Here is a 22,229-nt window from a genome sequence, read left to right on the forward strand (position 1 = left end):
CTGCTGAGGATTATGTCTGTCAGACAATTTCTGCAATGCGAATTTATACTATGATAATGCATTCTTCAGCCTTTAGGGATTCAACGGGTACACAGGTAGGACATGAGACACTTATGCCCAGGCACTTTCTTTTCTGTAAAATTTCATGCTTTACTGAATATGAATATTTCCTATGTAAACAGCTTTAAACATATCTGCCCATATAATGGCGGGGGTGGGGGGAAGCTTTTATGGCTTTCATACTAACAGTGAGTTACAGTACATGTTTTGTCAGTGGAATATGGACAACTGGAATATGCAAGATTCCTGTAAAAATAGACTGATGGCTTTTTTTTTTTAATTGTTATTTTCTGACACGCCATGGCAACTGTGTGTCTGGCGAGTCAAAACTCAGAGCATCTCCACATGTATTATTTATACAGAGCACACACACACACCACATTGTGGTGCTGATGCCAGGTGAAACAGTATTGCCTCCATTTGGGTTGACTGCAATATTCAGAGAAGGCGGAGTTCCTCCAGCAGTGAAACTGTGGTGGGCATAGGTGGGTGAGGGAGGCTGTGGAACATATGATCTAGTATTCCAGTTGTTAGAGCAGATTTTTAAATTTCCTTACAGTAGGGAACAGGGCCCCCACATGGGAGGGGGAAGGTACACTTACCTGGGGGGCCCGGCCCAGGCTGCAACCCCCATTACCATGAGGAAAAAAATGTTCATGGCTCATGAGATTGGATGTATGAAATGAGGGATTGTGGTATGTGTGTGGGAGGAGGCCCGTCTTACAAGTTTGTACTGGGCCCAGAAAAATTATGCTTGGGCCTTGGTAGGGAGCACGCTTCACCAATGTGGAGCTGCTGTCGGTCAGTGGCTATGCTGGATAATTTTGCATCCACAAAAATAAATCTTATGCATCAGAACTGTTGGGCTTTGGCTGATCCTTCAGAGCAGTCACACATCACTTGATGCACAAAAAGTTCATAATTGAATGTCAGACTGAAAACAAAGAAAGTAATTGTATAAATTCACTGAAATGCTAATTCGATGGCCATGTTACCTTGTACCATACTACATCTGGCTCTTGATTTGCTGTTTTATAATCCTCAATATCTGGGCAGGAGATTATTTTTCTTTTAGTGACTTCTGATTTTTCCAAATATCGGATCTGGCTGTTGTAGCAAAGCCCAGATTCATTCTCAGCCACAGTCAAGGACATTGACACCTTCATGCAATATGTCGAGTTTCTGCAAGAATGGAGAAGAGTTTTAAAAATGGATGTCTTAGTTTTCACCATGTCTGTTTCAAGAGTATAGGCTTTTCCATTGAGATCTCACCTATAGGATTCAGGAACACACTCAAGTAAGTCACCGTAAGATTGTACAGTTGAGGTGTTAAGAAAATATTAAATAGACGCAAATATTCATTCCTAATTCAATATGAAGCATCACACAGAACTTACATTCACCACTGCAATTTGTTTTAACTAGCTCAGTGGCAGCGTCCAGAACAGCGTCCAGCTCCTAGAATTGGAGAACAGCGTCCAGCTCCTAGAATTGGTTTCACCACCCCAGCAGGAATTACTATGCTATCAGCTAGAGGAAGGGGCGTATATGTAGGTAGTATCATAGTTCAGAAATCTGAGAGGCACTGAAAGAAATCCCATCCTACTCGAGCTCCTTTGACTGTAAGGATGCAGGGTTTCTAGGTTTGGAGCGAAGGAATTTATATTTATTATTTGCAAGCACCTCTCCATTGAGGGCCCAGCACAGCCTCAAAAGTGGGTGGAGGAAGCATAACCAGGCAACGGAGAGATACACTAATTAGCACATCCACTTTCAGGCAGCTGTCACTGGCACATCTCCTATAGATCCCATAGACACTTCCTGCCCTCCCCTCAGGATGGCTCCAACCTAGAGTACAGTGGCTTATACTGGAAGAGTGGGATGCAATTTGCACTCCTCCGAGTCAGTGGTACTAAATCATGCATCGTACGCCGGAATACTTCCTTCCACTGAAGGAATCATTGATGCAAGTCTATGGCAAGAAATCAGACTGGATGGAGATAGTGGTCTCTTCTGGCCTTAAATCTATGAACCCACAATACCTCATAGAACCTAAGATCACAGTTTCCTCAGTCCCCACAAAAACACAGAGGGTCAAGTCCAGGAAAATGTGCAGAAATTACTTAACTCCAAATTTTCTCGTTTTTCTTGCTGTCAGTCCAGAATAAACGTTAATAACCAAGCTACATGCTTCCTGACTGTGAAAATGGGGTTAAAATAGATATACTTACAGACTCACAATTCTGACAGAGTTAGCAGCTACCACAAAAACAACTCATGCTGATATTTATCATGGTGTTACTGTCAAGCATTTACAGTTTGTGTAAGAGTGTTGCAACTCAGACTGTCAGATTATGGTTTTCATTAGGCGGGATGGGAAACACAGTCCTTTAAAAGCAGACTACAAAGTATGATAGACATTATGATGAGGGCTCTGTTTCCCATCATGCATCATTTTGTCACTTTAAGTTTTCTGGAACCAAGAGGTCTGAGATAAGACTGATACACTGGCTGTCTACAAACATCACAGGCAGTCCTGGGGGGCTGCTGCTGAAGATATTACCACTTTGCTTCTGTATTCTTCTGTGGCTACTGTGCTTCAGATTGTTTTATCTGGTACAAAACAGAGGGCAGCATTTCAGGTACATTTTGCCCCATGCACCTGGAAAATGATTAGTCCACCAAATGGTCACTAACATCAAGATAATGGATCCTCAGACTCCTCAAATTAGACTTAGGATGAGTTTCAACTGAAAAAGACAAATACCAGTTTATCCCAATCCAAATCTTTTGTTGCACATCGTTGTGGCAATAAAATGTCATATAGACCAGCATATGTGGAGCGTGCAGCTGGAAATACACTAAAGAACTTTCCTAGAGAGACTTTCTACATTTTTGTTGTTGTTTTATTTAACCTAAAGTATAGTTATCAGAATTGAAAAATAAACATTTGGAAGGGGTTTTGAAAAGTCCCTATCTGACCTAATGGTAAAAGTCAATTTTCTCCTAAAACACTTAGGTGTTCTTGAAAATCTTACCCTTTGCTCCTTGCATAGGGGAAAACAAACTTCAGCTTTAAAGAAATGTTAAGCGTATCGTGATAGAGCACTAAAAACCCACACAGCAGCAATACATGTGTTTTACAACTGATCTATGTACATAATCAGCAGCATTAAGCAATTGGTAATTATGAACTTACCTGGATGATTACACATATTTCTGATTACAAGACAGATCACATACCCAGTAGAAATTATCAAGGCTCATAAAGATAATGACTTTGGGGTTGTTAGTCATTATTTGGTGTAAGTTAATAGTGCTATATTTTCTGCTAACATTCTTGCATTATTTAGATTGCATTTTGAACAGGGCCTGAGGCTAGTTCTATTTAAAACGCTTACTCCCTAAAAACGTAATATTCCTTTCATTAGTTACAATTAGAGTTGAGCAGAGTTGAGAAAACTGACTGGTGACTAACGTCACTTTTTTTTTTAAAAACCACCAAAAACAACCCCCCCCCCCCTTTTTTTTTTTTTTTTTTAAACACCGCACTGCTAGGATAAGTCTATTCACACTCACAGTAAATAAAGCTCTAACTACGCTACCAACAATAGGCTTGAGAACTGGATGGAGTGTTATCCACTGGCTGCATTTGGCTTGACCTCTTTTATAGACTGCTCTATGTTTATTACCTCCTTTTTTTTCTTTAAAAATAATGGTCCATCTCGTTAATTTGTATTATAGAAAGGAGAAATTTCTTTGTTTTCTTTATATTGTATTGGGAGGTGGGCTGGTTGCACGAGGCCCCAAGCACAGAGAGAACTGGGACGGAAGGTTATATAAAAAGAGTACATGGGGAGGAATGTACTTACAAAGAGCACAGACAAGTAACAAAAAAAATTCACTATTCTGGTGTTGCTACAGTAGATAAGTGAAATTGACAAAATAATTTGTTTTCAGCTGTGGATGGGGAGCTTGCAAGACGAAGGTTTGCAGATGTGACCTTGAAAATAGACTAGTTTAGCAGGGAGTTTGCAAGTCAGTAGAAACAATTGTTGATGAACTACAACTCAAATGATCTTAGACCTTGAAGGGATTTTAGAACACTCATTTAATAGACAAAAGGTAGGTTCAGCATTGAGAACACATCTGGTAACAAATAAACTTGAGACCTTGAAAACACATCTTCTAAAGCATTTTCACTTCTTAAAGGGTGTCAAGCTGCTAACTCTCCCATTGGGTTGACCTCCACAGGTTTCAGTTTCTTTAAGAAGAGGGAGTGCTAGTAGCAAAGAAGGGAAGGAGCAGAAAGGATTTGAAACCGTTAACGGATTGGCACCAGGAGTTGTGATTCCTTATCTCAAAGCACTATTGTAACATGTGTCTGCTCTCTGGACTGGAAAAGTGAAGAGCACAACAGTTTTGCTTTGCAGGAGTTTGTGAAAGTAAGTCCTTTTATCACGATTTCTGGGTCTTTGCAATCCTCATACCAGCCAAGTTTTGCTTGGAATTACGGATTCAAACAACTCAGAATCCAAAAGGAAAACATGGTTAAAACAGCAATATAAGAAGTCTCACAATGAAACAAAACAAATCTGTGAATCTGGGTTCATTCTGAAGAAAAAGTTCAAGGGTGGGGGAATGGGAAAAGAAAAGAAAAAGGGATAAGAAGGAAATTTTAAAGTGAAGTGGCAACCCCTAAATTAATTTTTTTCTAGCTTTGTATTCAACACAACTTATCAGCCCTAAAGCATGATTAAATGAGATGGAATACTCACTACGATGGGGTATGATTTAAAGCAACTAACTATTAAGGACATAAAATTTAGACACCCTTCAAAATGTACATATAGGAAAATTTTGAATGAACTTTTTTGGTAAAGATTCACAGATAAAACTGGACTTTGATGGAAAAACTCACGTTTAAAGATAAGAAATGATGACATTATAAGAATCATCATGTTTTCCATGACTCTTCCCTCTCCCCCTTTTTAACAGATTACGGCTAGGGCAGAACAACATGTACTGACTTATAACACTGAAATATAAAATGAAGAATGGCAAATGGTAAGATTAAAAGCTTCGTTAGTTATATTTTAATGATTTGTAATTACAAATAGTGAATGAGTACAGATGAGGTAACACTTAGGCCAAGGCCTAGCTGGTAGAAGTGTCGTCTTGCCCGTTCATCTTTTCCACAGAACTGGAGATTTGTTTAAAATGATGTTATTGCGGACAGAACAAAACAGTCATGTTGTGTAGGAAGATGTAAGTAAAAGATTCACACATGTGTAATGATAAATAAAAACACCCCTTTTCTGGGAAGACCCAGGATGTGGTGACTTAAAAGGAAATGACCCAGAAATTGCAAAACCAGTAGGAAAAATACAGAAGGTGGGTAACTGAAGCTTGCGCACGTGTAATGTATAGGTTACCTAAAATCCAAAGGGTTGATATGCTAAAAACCAACTGGATAAAGAGTGAGTAATCTGTAATATTAAAATGCATAAAAGATCTAAATTAACATGGGCCCCAACTGGAGAAACACTGATCCAGAAACCAAAGAACAGGACTGAAGGACCAGACCAACGGATCAGAGACTGCCACTGGGGCAACAACTATTATGGAAGGTGGAAGAACTTCCACATTCTTGGGCACTGGGAAACTTACCAAATCTGTCTTGCCTGTTATTATTTGTCTGGCATAAATCAATTTCCAGAAACTCTAAGTGACAATAATTCTGTCTGAAATTGTATAAATAAAGGCCAAAATTGATTAAGTCTGAATTGGGTGCACTTGTGACTCAGTTTCCCAATGTTTACCCCAAACACTACCTACATGCCGCCCCATCCACTGCATGCTCTGGCCCTAGCACCCACCAGGCAACCCCCTGCCCACTGCATATGCTGGTCCCCTCTCCCCATCTCTTAATACACCTTTGCCCTCTCTTCAATTCCCACTGTCCATCCCAGTGTGGAACTGCGCCCCCAACCACTGCATGCTCTGGTCTCCACCCCCCTGTGCATCCCCACACCTGTGCTCCCCAATCTCCCACTGCACGACCCAACCCCCACCTCATCCTGTGCCTCCACTCACTACACTCTCTGCCCTCCCCCACCACACAGGAGTTTGTTACTGGGCGTATTTATAATCCTACTAGATTCACAGGCAGTGGTTTTTTGATACAATACGGTATACAAGTAAAACGGGGTACAACCCAAGAGGAGAAGAATCTAGACCTCAGTGGTTCAGGAGCCAAATTAGCAACCAACATTACCCAAAGGAGCCACAGCAGTGTGAATTTATTGCTTCATTTACTATAGTACTATATAGTGGTATTTAAACAGTATGACGGGAAAATTCTTAGCTTTTAGAATAATAATATATATATATATATATATATATTATTCTCACAGCAAAATGACTGACTATTATTATTTTATCAACTACAATCGGTTAATAACATAGTAAAAGCATCCTGACTGGTTAAAAATTAAATCACACAGTGTTTTAATATCATATGCTGCAAAAGCCACAGGAGATACATTAAACAGCCACTTGCATCTTGCGAGCCTCAGTCTGAGTATCACTGATCTGAAGTGTTGACTCTTTATCAACCTTGTTTTTTATGAAGAAGACGGGGAAAAAAAGGAGAGGTAAGAAGATTGGATATGTTGTATTTGGTAGACCAAGAGGCATCCAGCACTGTAAATACATTGTTGCACAACAGGTCATGCAGCATTTTTCCTGCAGTTTCCTTGGTTTCCAACTCCACTGGGTGTTTTTTTCAAATTTCATTAAAATTGTAGGGCTATAGCTTGGTCCCATATCTAAGAGCTGATGCAATTGTGAATACCACAAAGGGTGTTCATGGAAGCAGTGCCCAAGAAAGAATACAAGAATCAGGCTTCTAATGGCCTGGAACATGCTGCCTACTCATTTTAATCACTGAACTCTACTAAATCTATGGCACATTCATTGGCTCATTGTAACACTAATAGCAGGTATGTGCAGTTCAACCTTGTCGGTCCAGTCCCTTTAATCGAGTCTCCATAACTTGGGAACTTAGCAGCTTCTGACTTACAAAGAATACCAGCCAATCATCTATCTCCCTCTGAAAGTCAAGAGCACTTGGTCTGCTAACAACTATATGTGGGAATTTGCTTCTTACCAGCTATCAGACCCTGCCAGTCTCCTGTTTTCCCCTCTAGTCATCACCAGGAGAATTATCTAGGCAATCAATAAATTCCAGAATCTGAATTTCATGCTGTCAGTGTTTGCATTACAAGTCCATCACTATTTAGTGGTTTCATCTGTGTCCGCAGGTGGCGTCTCAAGTTGTTCTACGCCAGTTCCATGAAATTATAGCTTGCTGATTTGTTTAGAGAGAAAAGCAACATTTACTATCATCATACAATTCTGAACACAGGTATTGTTTATTTCCTTGATTGGAAAAGTGTTTAATGTATGATATTATTTACTCTATGGGAATCTTCACTAGGTTGTTACTTTATTCTTCCATTAACACTGCCGTTGTGTGCTTCCGGTCACTGTCAGCAGAAGATTCTGACCATTGAAAGATGTTGCAAATCACACTTGGATTTGCATTTTCTAAGTTCTTAGATGTGCAAGCCCTTCTTTCTCCCCAAAATGTGATGCACATTGACCCCTTCTCATGTTTGTTGTATACTTTTCTCCTTGTTGATATATCAAGTTAAAGGGTAATACCTGCAGGAATAAAAAATGGGTAGATATTTGACATTACTGTAGTTATCTACTGAACCATACACAAAGAGTATCTATTCCTTCTGTTCCTCAATGTATGTTACCTTGGCTTGGCATAACTCCAACCATTTCTGAAGAGCAGTTTATTGTTTCTCTTACTATTATAATTCCAATCCCAACTCCTTTGCACTATATAAAAAACCTGGATGCTACTTGGCTCATCAGGTTCATCCTTGAATTTCTGAATGGCCCTCAGGGTCTCACTAATAAAAACAAAAACAGTTTAGAAAAATTATCACAGAAAATTAGGTGCAGTATGTTACAACTGCATCATGTTACAAGACCATTTTACTATACCTTGTACGTTTTCTGAGATTTTGGTTCCATGGGTCATCCAGTAAAGAGCTGTGGCCTTAATCCAGAGTGAGACACCATGCAAATTCCTATTCCTTCAAGCAGAAGATCTATTTGTGCTTTGCTTAGCTCAACATTCCTTAAGTTTCTCCATTCTCCTGGTATGCTTTTTTCATTACACCCTATGGTTGCTGTCATATGCACTGGATTCTGAAGTCAGAAGGCAGGTTCATCTTGAATAAAACATAAAAGCTGTCCCAGTAGCCTGTGCTTCAACATGCAGAAAGGATATACCATTGGCTAACTGCCAATGAGAAGAAACTTGTCCTGGGCAAAGTCACTACAGGCCAACATAAAGATGAGTATGAATGGTGATTTAGATACTAGATACACAGAGACATCTCCACAGATCAACAGTCAGAAATATACATTCTTTAACAATGGCATCCAAAAGAGTAATCTGCTTCTCATCATGGCCTCATTCATCTCATTAAGGAAAATGGATTTTTTTTTTGATTGAACAAATAGAATTTCTGAATTTCCCAAATACAAGAGTGAGGGTAGGGGGTATCTTGGTCTGGGTTGATCTCTTATACATTAGTTTAACTTATCCTTATGTGTCCAATATTTAGGTAGTATAAATCCCAAACTAGCAAATGCTCTCTCAAGAGGAGACCAGCACATATTGGAGGGTAGACTACATCTAACGTAATCATTGACAAGAACACTCTCAAGAAAACCAGAAAACATGATCACAGGATCCCCCCAGTAGTAGACTGACTGTCCTCAGGTCTATCCATAGCAGGGAGTAGGAGGAGCCAGTTTTCACCTTTATTGTCCCCAGAGGAACTGACTGGCTCTACTGATCTGATCACCTCAATAGAATCATAGAATATTAGGGTTGGAAGGGATCGCAGCAGGTCATCTAGTCCAACCCCTTGCTCAAAGCAAGATCCACCCCGACTAAATCATCCCAGCCCGGGCTTTGTCAAGCCGGGCCTTAAAAACATTTAAGGATGGAGATTCCACCACCTTCCTAGGTAACCCATTCCAGTGCTTCACCACCCTCCTAGTGAAAAACCTTTTCCTAATATCCAAACTAGATCTCCCCCACTGTAACTTGAGACCATTGCTCTTTGTTCTGTCATCTGCCACCACTGAGAACAGCCTAGCTCCATCCTTCCTGGAATCCCCCTTTAGGTAATTGAAGGATGCTATCAAATCCCCCCCTTACTCTTCTCTTCTGCAGACTAAACAAGCCTAGTTCCCTCAGCATCTCCTCATAAGTCATGTGCTCCAGCCCCCTAACCATTTCCGTTGCTCTCCGCTGGACTGTCTCCAATTTGTCCACATCCTTCCTGTAGTGAAGGGCCCAAAACTGGACACAATACTCCAAATGTGGCCTTACGAATGCCGAATAGAAGGGAATAATCACTTCCTTCAATCTGCTGGCAATGCTTCTACTAATGCAGCCCAATATGCTGTTAATAGGAGCTGTCCATCTGTCTTCTTCAGAAAGAAGATAAAAATCCCAAAGAACATATAAATAAGGACTGCTCAGGGTTAAATAGAGATAAAACAGATGGGACTTGAGTTAAATAATGTTACATTGATGGTGCATATTGCCCTCCACTTTTGGGCAATACGACAAACCAAGGAAGTCTTTTTCTCCTTTGGTAATATGTTACTGCAATTGTCCTTTCAGACAGGTAATCTCTGAAAGCATTAAAACCTCTAAAAACAAGGTAAGAGTATACAGAATGCAGCAAACTGCAGGAGTTAACAAGGAACATCAACATTTCTATGCTTTATCAGACAAGATCCAAGTCCAATATTTTTTCTCTGATAGTAGACATCACCAGCTGCTTCAGAGGAAGAAATTCTGCAATAGGCAGCATATGCTTCCAGGGGAAATTTCCTCATAACCACCAATAGTTAGAGATTGATTTATGCCATGAAGCTAGAGAGATTATATACCTTCCAAAGCTGTTATTAATTTGTTTTTTTTTAAATATTTACCATATGATCTTTGGATATTTTTGTTAAAATATATTCTGTTCTAGAAAAGTTACATTTCAGGAATCTCAGGCCCAGAAACAACCACTCTCTAGGAGATCCCCCTCCAATCATTTTGTAATTTTAATATGCTGCTTTTTAGAACGTAGACCACCTTCTCCTTTTATTCCACATTGTGGGCAAATTCATGCATCTGTTCCTCTTCATAGCTTAAGTAGACACATAACAAGCAAACTAAATTCCAAGTTCAGGACAGCATGGATCCCTTAAGTGCTCTCTGCACAAGCACTGCTATGTCTGACCAATTCTGCTGCCTAAGGGAATAAAGACCCACCAGTCTTTCCTGGTGCATACAATTGCCATCAGTGTATGCAATGAGAGATAGAGAAGCCCCCTCAAATACAGACAATTGGAAATACTAAAAGAATAGATCATTTATTATCTGATAGTATAATCATATGCATGAAGAAAGCATAATGTGCATTTAATTATGTTAATTTACAAAGAGAACTGCTCGAACAAAGTCTTGCTGATGTTCCTCCTGTTAGTGATTTATGAAAAATGTTCATCAGTAAAAAAGAAATACACTAGAATGGATAAAGTTAATAGACTCACCAGCCAATTTACAGGACCCAGCACTCTACATTTTGACCATCCTAATTCCCTTTTACAAACTTTGGGTCTTTTTGTGAATTTTGTCATTTCCTTTTTTCCTTCAGTCACACAAAACGTAATTGACTGTTACATGAGGGCCAAATCTATTCTCTTAAAGGACACTCTCCCCTCTGCACCATAAAGTAGGGAAAAGCAAGGGACAGAATGGTCCCTGCACCTTTGGAAGTACTGGTGGTGGGGAGTGAGTAGTGTCTTTGTGTCCTGCTCCTTCCTCCCCAATTTCTGACCCTATACTGAAAGTAAATGGTATAGGGGAACGAAGCATGACCACTCACTAAAATAACTGAAAGAGATTTGGTCATTCATTCAGGTCAGGTCATTCATATCCTGTAAGACGAATAAACCATGCCTGGAAATACGTTACAAGACTGATTCCATGTAAAAAGAGTATGTGAAATCCATGCGACTGCTAGGAAAATGTCTGGATGGGCTGGCTAAGGAAACTGACAACATGCCTTAACATGACTTAGGGGTGCAAATCTGTGTGTGCTAAAATGGATAGGCGCAATCAGACAACTGTTTAGATGGCCATCTCTTGGATAATGCTTGACTTATTGTTCCAGAATCATAAGTAACAATAAACTAGATGAACAATCTAAATCTAAAGACTTTAGTGAACTTGAAATAGTAAATTAGAAACCTTTTCACAGTAAATTATAGAGAAGGTACTTGCCAAATAGGCACACGGAAGCATATATGGCGTGATTAAGTTGAAACTCTAGCAACCTTTCAGAGGGATTTAAGATATAGCTCCCCCACGTCCATGAAAAATATAGCATAGAGTGAATAAGTCACTAAAATCTGAAGCTGAATTATTCTGCAAGTCGAAGACACAGCTGCCAACAAAATGAATGTCCATTTAAAAAACTTAGCTCGTGAGATTTAGGTGCTTCAAAAGGAGGTTTCATTAGCTTTGGGAGGACCATATTAATCCCACAACAGAGAGGCTTAAAAGGGGTCTGCAGAGAAAGTGGCCTCAACCTTCATGTACTCATGATAGTCTTGGCCCTTCTATGTTTTCTGTACTCAAAGAATTTGTATAACCCTCCTTCTGTCTTTTGATTGTTTACCAGAATTTCAAAGGCTTTTTTTTTTTTTTTTTTGGACAGAAAAGCCTGGATTTCAGCTCACTCCTGAGATGGACGATTTGTCAGAACTTCTCTGTGGTGGGTTCTTTAGCTCTGCTTGACTCCTCCATGCATGTAATGTGATGTAATGTGAGGGGCCATCAGCTGAGAGAAGTCTTGCTGATACCCCCTACAGGAAAACCCTCTAAATTTGAACGGCCTGTGTATATGCTCCAGACTCAAAGACCCAGAGGTTTACAACCAGCTGTCAATTGATTTAGTTTTAGTAGTAGCAGCAGTTCTATTACGATAGCTCATTGAGCCCCAGGCCAAGGTCAGGACTCCATTGTGTTATGTGCTGTACATGCACTTTGCAAGCTCTACCGAGCTCTACACATCTGTATAGACAAGACAAAGGATGGTATAAAGGAAGCTCATTAACCCCACTTTTCTTTTGGGGGTGGTTTGAAGTCCAGTGCAGAACTGGAGACTAGTGGGTTTATTTCTTCATGTACATATTAATGAAGCACCCACTCACTTAGTGCTCTAAGTACCAGGCAATAGGGTCCAGACCACAAGCAGATCTGTCCCCACCTTCCCTTCACCACTCACCCCCACACTACTTCTACCAACTAACATTAAGGATAAAAGTGTTTTATTTTGCAGAGGAGGGTGCTTTCTTTGGGGGGGAGGGGTTAACAGGACTCTTGCATATTGTACATACAGACAAACATGCACTGTAGTTCTGTTTGATTTGGGTTTGGGCCTGGTCAGGGGAGGAAAGAGGAGGACATACGGGAGGGAAGCCCTTCCACTGATGGAACAATTAGTAAATGTTGTTGAGACCTCTTCCACATTACACCTTCCCTTGGGTTTTCAGCATGAGGTCGGACAATAATGTCCAGTTATTTCCTCCTCCCTGCTGCCCCTCCAAAAAAACCCTGAATACTTTCAGGATAACTTTGGGAAACAAAACAATTTTTTTTTTTTTGTCAGAGGGCAAAGTAGCACGGGAGCTGCCCTTTAAACTTTTTCCATACTCGTGACTTTATAAATGTTACTCTGATTTAGTCCAATTTCAGTTTATATGTTTTGTTTTGGTGGTGTAGCCCTTGAGACCACGCATGGAATATTTCAGTCCAGAGTAAATTTTTTATAGTTGATTTGTAAGTACCTGAAAAATAAAGCTCTATAAAGGAAGTGCTGACAACCTTAACTAAAGTAGCATCAGCAGGCAGTGGAAGTTTAATGCTACCTCCAGGTCCTGGGCTTCATAGGGGTTTCCACAATGCAGCATTCCATATTGCGCTGTAGTCATGATGCTCAGCTGAGTTCTGTCATGACACAAATATGTTGTCAATCAAGGCCCTTTTCACGCTTAATTAGATCCTGTTGCTGGTTTAGTCCCTGATCCTGCAAACACTTCTGCCTGGGATAATCTTTATTCCCATACGCAATCCCACTGACACCTCACATGTATAAAGCTAAACACATCTAAGTGTTTGCAGCATCAAGACAATAACATGCTAGACGCATGCTCATTTCAGGGAAAAACAAATTACTTTAGTTAGTACATTGTGTCATTGACTTAACACTGCAATGCTATGAGAAAAGGAAAAGAAGCTTACTGCTGGAATAAATTATATCCCACATATATACACACACAGACATGTATATGTAGTACTGTCACTGATTCAGGATGATCTAGATCACTTGGTAAACTGGGCACAAGCCAACAAAATGTTTTTAATACGTTGAAATGTAAATGTATCTATATGGGAACAAAGGGTGTAGCCCAGGTGTACATGATAGGGGACTCGATCCTGGGAAGCAGTGTTTTGGAAAAAGGCTCGGGAGTTGTGGTGGATAATTAGCTGACCATGAATTTCCAGTGGGACTCTATGGCCAAAAGAGCTAATGTGACCCTGGGACGTACAAACACAGGAATCTTGAGTAGGCAAAGAAAGGTAATTTTATCTCTGTGTTTGGCCCTGCTGTGACCGCTGCTGGAATACTGTGTGCAGTTCTGGTTCCCACAATTCAAGAAGGTTGTTGACAAATTGGGGATTCAGAGAAAAGCCATGAGAATGATGAAAGGATTAAAAAACATGCTGTACACTGGTAGGCCAAAGAGCTCAATCTATTTATCTTAACAAAGAGAAGGGTAAGGGGTGAGTATCTACATGTGGAACAAATATTTAATAATGTGCTCCTCAGTCTAACAGAGAAAGATAGAATATAATCCAATGGCTGGAAGTTGAAGCTAGTCAAATTCAGACTGGAATAAGGTATACATTTTTAACAGCGAGCATAATTAACCATTGCAACAATTTACCAAGGGTCATGATAGAATCTCCATCACTGACAATTTTTAAATCGATATTGGATGTTTTTCTAAAAGATCTGCTCTAGGAATTATTTGGGGGAAGTTCTATGGCCAGTTCTATACGGGAAGTCAGACTAGATGATCACAACGGTTCCTTCTCGCTTTAGAATCTATTAATCTAATTGGATAGCTGAAATATAGAAATATGACATTGTTCTTTCAAACTAAAAACCAAAATAACCTAATTCCTGCAATGAAAAGCTCCATTTTATTTCATCTCTATTCTGAGGCCATTTGCAAAAAATGGAAATTGAAAATGATCTTTATTCTACAAGGGTGATAACTGAAAACTCTTATCTAATCACTGAAATATTATTTTTACCCAGCTATATCACAGTTTAGGGCTACTGAGCCTGTATTTCCTCTCAGTGGTCCAGCAAGAGCACTCACTCTCCGGCTTCCAGCTCTGCTGGTTGTCACCTCTCTTGGGTGGAGACTTGCGTCTCTCTCACTCCTGACCACAGTATTCCCAGACTCCACAGTTCCCTGCCTTCACTGTGTTATTCCCAGCATAGACAGGTTGCCTGAGGAGACTCTCTCTCTCTTCTGATAGAGAACAGGTGAAATTGCTATAGTTGTAAGGAACCACATAGGACTTCTGATGCAAACCTACTTTATTCTTAAGGCAAAAAGCATTACAGAAACAATAAAAGAACATACATGTATGCTAATAAGCTTACCAGACATCACCCCAACTCTCACGAGGGCTCTGGCAGGAGCAGTCCTTCAACGCCCCAACGCCTTTGTGGTCACGAATTCATCCCAGCCTCAGCTCAGAATTAGCACGCTCATAACATATTTGGTCCCCCTTTTTACAGTTCAGGGGGTCTTTGATCTGGAGTATCCAGAAGCAGGTAATTGGTACACAATGGGTTTCTCTCTCCAGGGCGTATCTTCAAAAGATAAATTGCTTTGGGGCAAATTTGCATTCCCTTCACCCCAAGGTACTTCCCAGGAAATCCGCTTCACACATATTGCTCAAACCCTCCCCACACACATACTGGGAGTTCCTAATACCTTCCCGAGAGTGCATTAATCTTGTCTCCCTGCTGAAGAAGTTCCATGCAATCTCACAATAGTACCTAAACATTTGCCTTTTTAATACAATGTACTGCAAAGATGTTAAAGTTTACTGAACCACGTTTAACTTAATTCCATAAGGTTTGTTCAGGCTGTCGTCAGTCTGTCACACCCTATTCTGGGCCCATTTGCAAACACTGAAAAAGACATTATGAACATTACAGTTCTCACCCCTGTATAATAAACTCTTATCCAGTCACTGAAATATTTATTTTTACCCATCATCATCACCACAATCACGTCAGCCTTTCCCCCATATACTCACTGCCACCTACTCAACCCGCCCTCCACAATGTCCCCTCCAGGTTGCTTCGAATACACTTGGCCTCGACCCTGCAAGGAACTCTGAGGAGACATTTCCCAAACCCACTCAGAGCCCCCACAACAGAGCATAGAGCTTCTTGCAAAATTAGACCTTGACGTAGTACATTGCTGCACACCGGATTACTTACACTGCATTGATCCTACTGTACGATTCTGTATTCAGACAGTTTATAAAAGGCAATACTTGTAACAAATTATCAACGCTTCTACAAGATCATCTTCTGAAATTACGTCTATCAACTGTGACCTTCATGTGCTTGCAAACCAGGTGATCCTGATTAGTGATTGTCAAATGCAAACAGCTGCTTAAAAAACAAAAACAAACACCATCGAAGTTTAATTGTAACTCTATTAATTCAAGCCTGTTACACAGTTCGTGGTGTGGATAGTCCATCACAAAAACATTATTATATTTCAGATATTACATCTAACCCAATATTAATTAAATGAAAATAAATTACTGTTGCTATTTCCTCAGCTATTTTTAAAGCTACCTCTGATTTTATAAACAACAAAAGCAAGGATACATTAGGGTTACCATATTTCCCAAAAAGAGGACACTGGGTTGGGGGGGGAATTGCGAGGGAGGAGAGAGCTGGGAAGGTACAGTTGGGAGAGCTGGTGGGGATACCTGCAGCAGCGGTACTCACTGGAGGTGGGGGCAATGTCACTCCCTGTCACGATGGCAGAGTGGCTGGCACAAGCCCAAGACATAGCGACAGCCATATGTCAGCTCCTCCCTGCTCCTCCCCAGGGCTGGGGAAGAGCTGGATGGGCGGGATCCGGCAACTGTGGCTTGCAGGGGAAGGGCCCAGTCAGGAAGCTGATGCAGGGGAGGGGTCAATTTGGCAGCGGACCAATCTTTCTGAGTTTCAGCTTGTCCGATCTGCAAAAAATCTGGGCATTTTTTGTTATTTGAAAACCTTCCCGGACAGAGAGAGCAGGCTCAAAAAAGACGTTATGTCTGGGAAAACCCTGACGTACGGTAACCCTAGGATACATTACCAAATTTTTGGAAGAAAAAAAAATTCATTCAAGCAAGAAATATGGTCTTTTAGAATTAAAAGACATAATGCTGTGAAACACGGTACTCCCATGTAAATCTGAAAATGGGGGGAGGGGGGAATCTCTAATTATATCATTTGTTTTGGCCCAAACAACTAAATTGTAGAATTGACGCAGAAGACATTACTGCTGCAGAATACCTTCCAAAAAGTCTGTCAGACAGTCTTTTATCTGGGGGTGAGAGCAGCGCTTTTTTTATTTGAGAAATTGCCCATTTCTTACGATGTAAATGAACAAAGTGTTCTAAAATCTCTCGTATAAAAATGTGTCCCCGAACTTGAGTTCATGGGATTTTTGCTAATGTTTGCTTTTGTAAAGTTGTCTTGACTGTCTTCCATGAAAAATGTATGCGTCTGTTGAAATATGTAATTCAATGTCTTTACATAACTGTTCCATAATGCAACTGTCATAAAAAATAATGGTTCTGTCAATTGTATTATACTAATTACAGAGGTAACATTACAAATTCAGCATTTGCTAAGAGTGTTTCACGCTATACATCCAATAGTAAATGATTCTGAAATGTGTTTTCAAATGTTGACTTTCTAATAGTAACCATTATCTTTACATTTAATAGTTCCTGGAAAATATTTATAAAACAGATGCCAAGATGTCATCACAAGTTTGAGAAAAAAGAAGGAGAGTCCTGTAGCACCTTAAAGACTAACAAATTTCTGTGGGCATAAGCTTTCGTGGGCTGCAATCCACTTCGTCAGATGCAAGTTTGAGAGTTACCATTTAACTGCTGAAGATCCAGGTTCAATACAGTTTTGAATTCAAGTGAATATTTTATCAGTTGCTTTGTCTCTTATCTCCAGCTCTGACGATGTAAAGATTGCTCACAGATGCAGGTGAGGTGACCAGATGGTAAGTGTGAAAACTCAGAACAGGGAGTGGGGGATAATAGGAGCCTATATAAGAAAAATCCCCAAATATCAGGACTGTACCTATAAAAATTTGGACATCTGATCACCCTAGGTGAAGGAATCTGCCTGTAAGGTTCTCTTTGCAGAACTAGGGGCTACAATTGCATCCACCCAGAACAATGGAGCCTTGATTCCGACTAAGGCCTTTGGATGTTTATTATTACTCTTACTACTAACTCCTGCTACTCCTACCAATAGAGTTCGGTGGCTTCATCTTTAGTCCAAACTGGATGTTAGTCCATATCTCAAAACCATCAAAACTTTGCAAGAGCTGGTAGCCTCTACCAGGATCAGAAGCAAATAAAATACAGTTGAAGCCAGTCAGTATGCACTTGTGGAGATGCAGACAGGAGCTGTGCAATTTTCTGGGCTCTTTCCAGTTTTGCTAGTCTGCCGCCAACATAAGCATTCGTGTTCACCAAATGTATGTATGATTTTAAACTACAGTGGGTACAAATACATTTTTTGACTTGCTATTCAGGGGTTTCAGCCATGGACTCTCAGTGAGCTTCATAGCCATAGGTTGATTGAGAAGGTAAAAGTCTTTACCTTCCGTGCCCACAGAATTTTTGTCAGGCCTCGGCCGCTATCATGGAATTTCATCCTTCTGTGATCAAACAGGCTGAACGACATATGTGCTGAGGGAAGAGTGAGGTCACATTTTGGGAGTGACGGCTACATCTTCACAACTACAAGAATTGCTAAAAGGGAAATGCATGTTTCTTGTTCATCTCTATGGTAAACGGGAACTTCTAGGTGCTAGGTCTTCCTGACTACAAATGCACTTCTGTTCATGGACTGTGTCTACTATACATCAGCTGAGCTGTCTTCAACATATAAATCTTCACCTATGCCCCTCACAACAGGTATGATCCTTTGGCCCACATCCTGCTAACTAAACAAAATCAAGCTCTGACTACCAAGTTCTCCAGGAAAGTGAATCACATGAGCTATAGCTTTAACCATTTTAAGTTTGATCCAGCAAACCCTTTCTCATGTAAATAATTCTTATCCGTGTGGGTAACTTCAATGGGACTACCCGTGTAAGGGTTTCTTAGGTTCCACCCCTTTCTTGTTCCTTGATGCTTTTAATTGCAGACACAGGTTGGTTTTGGTTTTGGTTTTTTAAATTAATATTCTGCAAAAAAGTCAAATCTTTCTATGGAAAGCCAATACTTTCCACAAAATCTTCCATTTTGTCACTACCAAGCTTCCATCAAAAAAGACATTTCAACAGACATGGATTGTTAGGTTTGAACAAAAAGATTCTACTGCCTTGGAGGTGCTCAGCAGACGGTCTGAGATGCAGAAGCAGTGAGACACACAGGACAGACAGAATCATCTCAGCAGCATGACCAGAGACATTTCTATTTGTTTCTTTGGTGCAATTGTGGTGCAATGTTGAAAACATGTACAGTGTTTGTAAACTCCTTCGTATTTCAAAATTCAACCAGTTAAAGGAACATTTATGCATTTAAAAAAATCAAAGAGCCTTCCTAGTTTACCTTATAAATGTGCATTTAAGACAGGCACTACTATACAAGGTAAGGCCCCAAATCAGCAAGCCATCCCTACTCAACAAAACTCTTAAAAACATGCTTAATTCCATGCACACGTTTATGTCCCAACCGATTTACAGGGAAGCATACATGTATGTGCCTTGCAGAATCGAGGCCTCTGGAGTCACACTAAACATTTGATGAACGTGTATTGCGGCAAATTAGAATCGACACTTTTCAAAATCAGACAGAAGTTTGACTGCCCACTCCCACAATGTCAGAGCCATTCAGATCATGTTATGAGCTGTTAGGCAATTAAAAAAAGTTAATTCACTGTTAACTCACTGTTGGTAGATACAGGGGGGGATCTAGAGGTCACAAAAACACCATTATAATCTGTTATTGTTGTCTGTCACCTGTGGGGTTTGCTCTTGATTTGCCAAACAGTTTTATTTGATCAAGATGTTTGTTTTGGTTTAAGCCTTCAGAACTGAGCCCTTTTTGTGTGTGTGTGGCTAAATTAGAAACATTTGAAAATTGGTCTCAATGAAGGAAGTGAAGATATATTTAATTTATAGCTGTTGGAACAGGTAATCATGATCATCTGAGAAATTGTAATTCTGAGACAATGCAATAATCTGACAAACATGATCAGGAAAAGAAGGATAATGAGTATATATTAACGGATAGTACCTTTCAATCCAGAAATAGCTGAATTTAAGCACTGCCTTAAATAAGACAAACTATAGAAATGTACTGCTATATTTTAACACAGTACCCACCTTAAAACACACGTGTAGAATCCACTGTCTTGCAACTCAGCCGAATGAAACCATATTGAATCTTCATCCTTGCTCATCCTGACTTCCGAAAATATAATGGGTTCTTCTAAATCTCCTTTGTTTTTGTACCACATAAGCCTAAGACCTGAGCTTTGGGCCGTGCTATAATTAGTCCTGATATAGCTGTAGAAAAGGGCACATTTCACTCGGACTGGTTCACCTGCCAAAGCCATGTATGTCTTGAGATCCACTGACCAGTCAATGCAGCCATCAACTGAAAGGAAAACAATAGAAGAGATATTAGATACAGAGATATGTTTCAAGATAGGGAACAGCGGCCTGTGAAAAGCAAGACATCGATCAAAAAGAAAAGGATATTTATTCTTAAACCAATGTGAACCACCTGCAGCAATTAAACACAATTGAAGGTTTTCATAGATTTTAGTTTGATGTAAAAACAAACAAAAAAAAAGTGATTTGTAGAGTGCGTTTTTAGCTCCATTCAGTTCTATTTCCTCTTTAGATTTTCATTACTTGCACCCCAAGATGCTCATTCTTTAATAAATAAGTATTTTTACCTTAACCACTTGACCTGAAAAAACAGGTTAGAGTTCTGTAATTAAAGAAAATTCATGTTGGCATCTGATCTCAATCCACCCCAACCCTCCTCTACTCACCTCTTCTAATTATCTTTGTTACTGTCACAAGCGGCTTCTTCAGCTATCCACTGAGCTGTGCTGCCTAGCCTATTTTTAGAGAGTCTCCTGGTCACACACACACAACCTTTCTTCTGGTAACTTCTCCCTGATGCCAGGTCACCCTTCTGGGGTTACAAAATCCAAGTGCTGTCTCCAGGCTGTGTTCAGCCCCGGCTCTGGTCTCTGTGCCACTATACCAGTGGCTAGCAGGGGAACCCACCACACCAGGTTCCAGCCCAGTAATCCTCTAATCAGCAAACCAAATCTTCCCAGTCCCCATCCCTGCCACTGTTTCCCTGGGCTCCAACTTCTCTATCTTCTCTTGCCTGCTGTCTGGATTTACCACTGGAGCTTATTCTACTTCCTGTGGCTTCTTCACCCCTTCCTAGTCTCATACTCTAGGGCAGGATCCCAGGGCTTACCTTCGCCCTGGACTTTCACCTTGTCCCTGACAACCTCCCTCATCTCAGAGTGACTGCAGTCTCTTTCCTCTGCAGTCCCCTTCTGTTTTCAGCCTCCTGGCTTTATAGTGCTGGTGCAGCCCTTGCCCAGTTAGACTTCGCTTCCAATTAACCCTGGCTCTCTTTGTCTCAGGTGATGACAGGTAACCTATCTAGCCTCTCAGGCCCTAGCACGGCACACACTCCAACACAGTTACATAAAAAAGAAAGATTAGATGGGATGTAATCCGCAGGATTTATTATTCTACTTTCAAAACAACCGCATGAGGTTGTTTCTAGGTACTAATCAAGTTGCCTGTATGTGTACTATACATTATGGTACATTTACTGTAAACTGTGCAATGCAATCATGCTTAACAGAGCAATGGGGAAGAGGTGGCAGGGGTTCCTTTTGATGTCAGATGATGTTCTTTAGTTAAAACTTCTTTTAACTGGTTTTCCAGGCTCTGTAGCTTTGTTAATTCAGTTTAAGAATGCAATTCACTAATGTTTCTCAATCTCTTTCACTACAATCTTCTTTATTACTGGGAAAACATGAAGGTCCAAATCCAGCATTTGGTTGCCTATGGGCTGACAGCAATCAACCGGGCTTTGCAAGGGTGCAGCGGTCCACAAATTGCTGCTTGGTGCCTAAAATAGGTACACTGGATCAAATGTATCCTTTATGTAATTCTATTGAATTCTGTAGGATTACATCAAGGATGGATATCATCCACAGGCCAGCTGGTATATCTCCTCAGCTGATATATTTCAGGCTAGATCCATGACTTCGATGTAGCCACACAGATTTAAATCAACTGCAGGTTGGCCTGTATAATATGTTTTGTAACCATGTGGCCTCTTTCTGTGTGTCTCCAATACCCATCTCCATGCAGTAAATGTTAATTTCTTTCATTTACTCTTTCAGCTATTCTTTATTTCTTGCATACCTCTAACTGCTCTGACACATTAACTATTATTTTTTATTACCTTCCTAAGTGAATGTACAAAGCCGTTTCTTAAATTGTTCATTTGCCAGGATCTCAAACCTAGTCCTTTCTAATGACTTTTACTACCTCTTAATTATTTGTCTTTAGTTTATGCTTCTCTCAAATCCAAGCCAGGTAAACAG

At 40.3% G+C, this 22,229-nt stretch overlaps 1 protein-coding gene across 1 annotated transcript in view; it reads right to left on the minus strand.

Moving 5' to 3' along the window:
• The window catches only part of IL1RAPL2 (interleukin 1 receptor accessory protein like 2), a 513,137-nt gene that overhangs the window by 226,774 nt on the left and 264,134 nt on the right, over positions 1–22,229 (minus strand). Inside the window, exons 3-4 of the mRNA XM_067548147.1 lie at positions 19,960–20,233; positions 1,056–1,242 (exon numbers count right to left, since the gene is read on the minus strand). Coding sequence (XP_067404248.1) covers positions 1,056–1,242; positions 19,960–20,233 — 461 coding nt within the window. The remainder of the gene's footprint in view (positions 1–1,055; positions 1,243–19,959; positions 20,234–22,229) is intronic.

The sequence above is a fragment of the Emydura macquarii genome, unplaced genomic scaffold, assembly GCF_026122565.2.
Source record: "Emydura macquarii macquarii isolate MOO-44397 ecotype Brisbane River unplaced genomic scaffold, CSIRO-AGI_Emac_v2 contig_1253, whole genome shotgun sequence".
NCBI lineage: Eukaryota > Metazoa > Chordata > Testudines > Chelidae > Emydura > Emydura macquarii.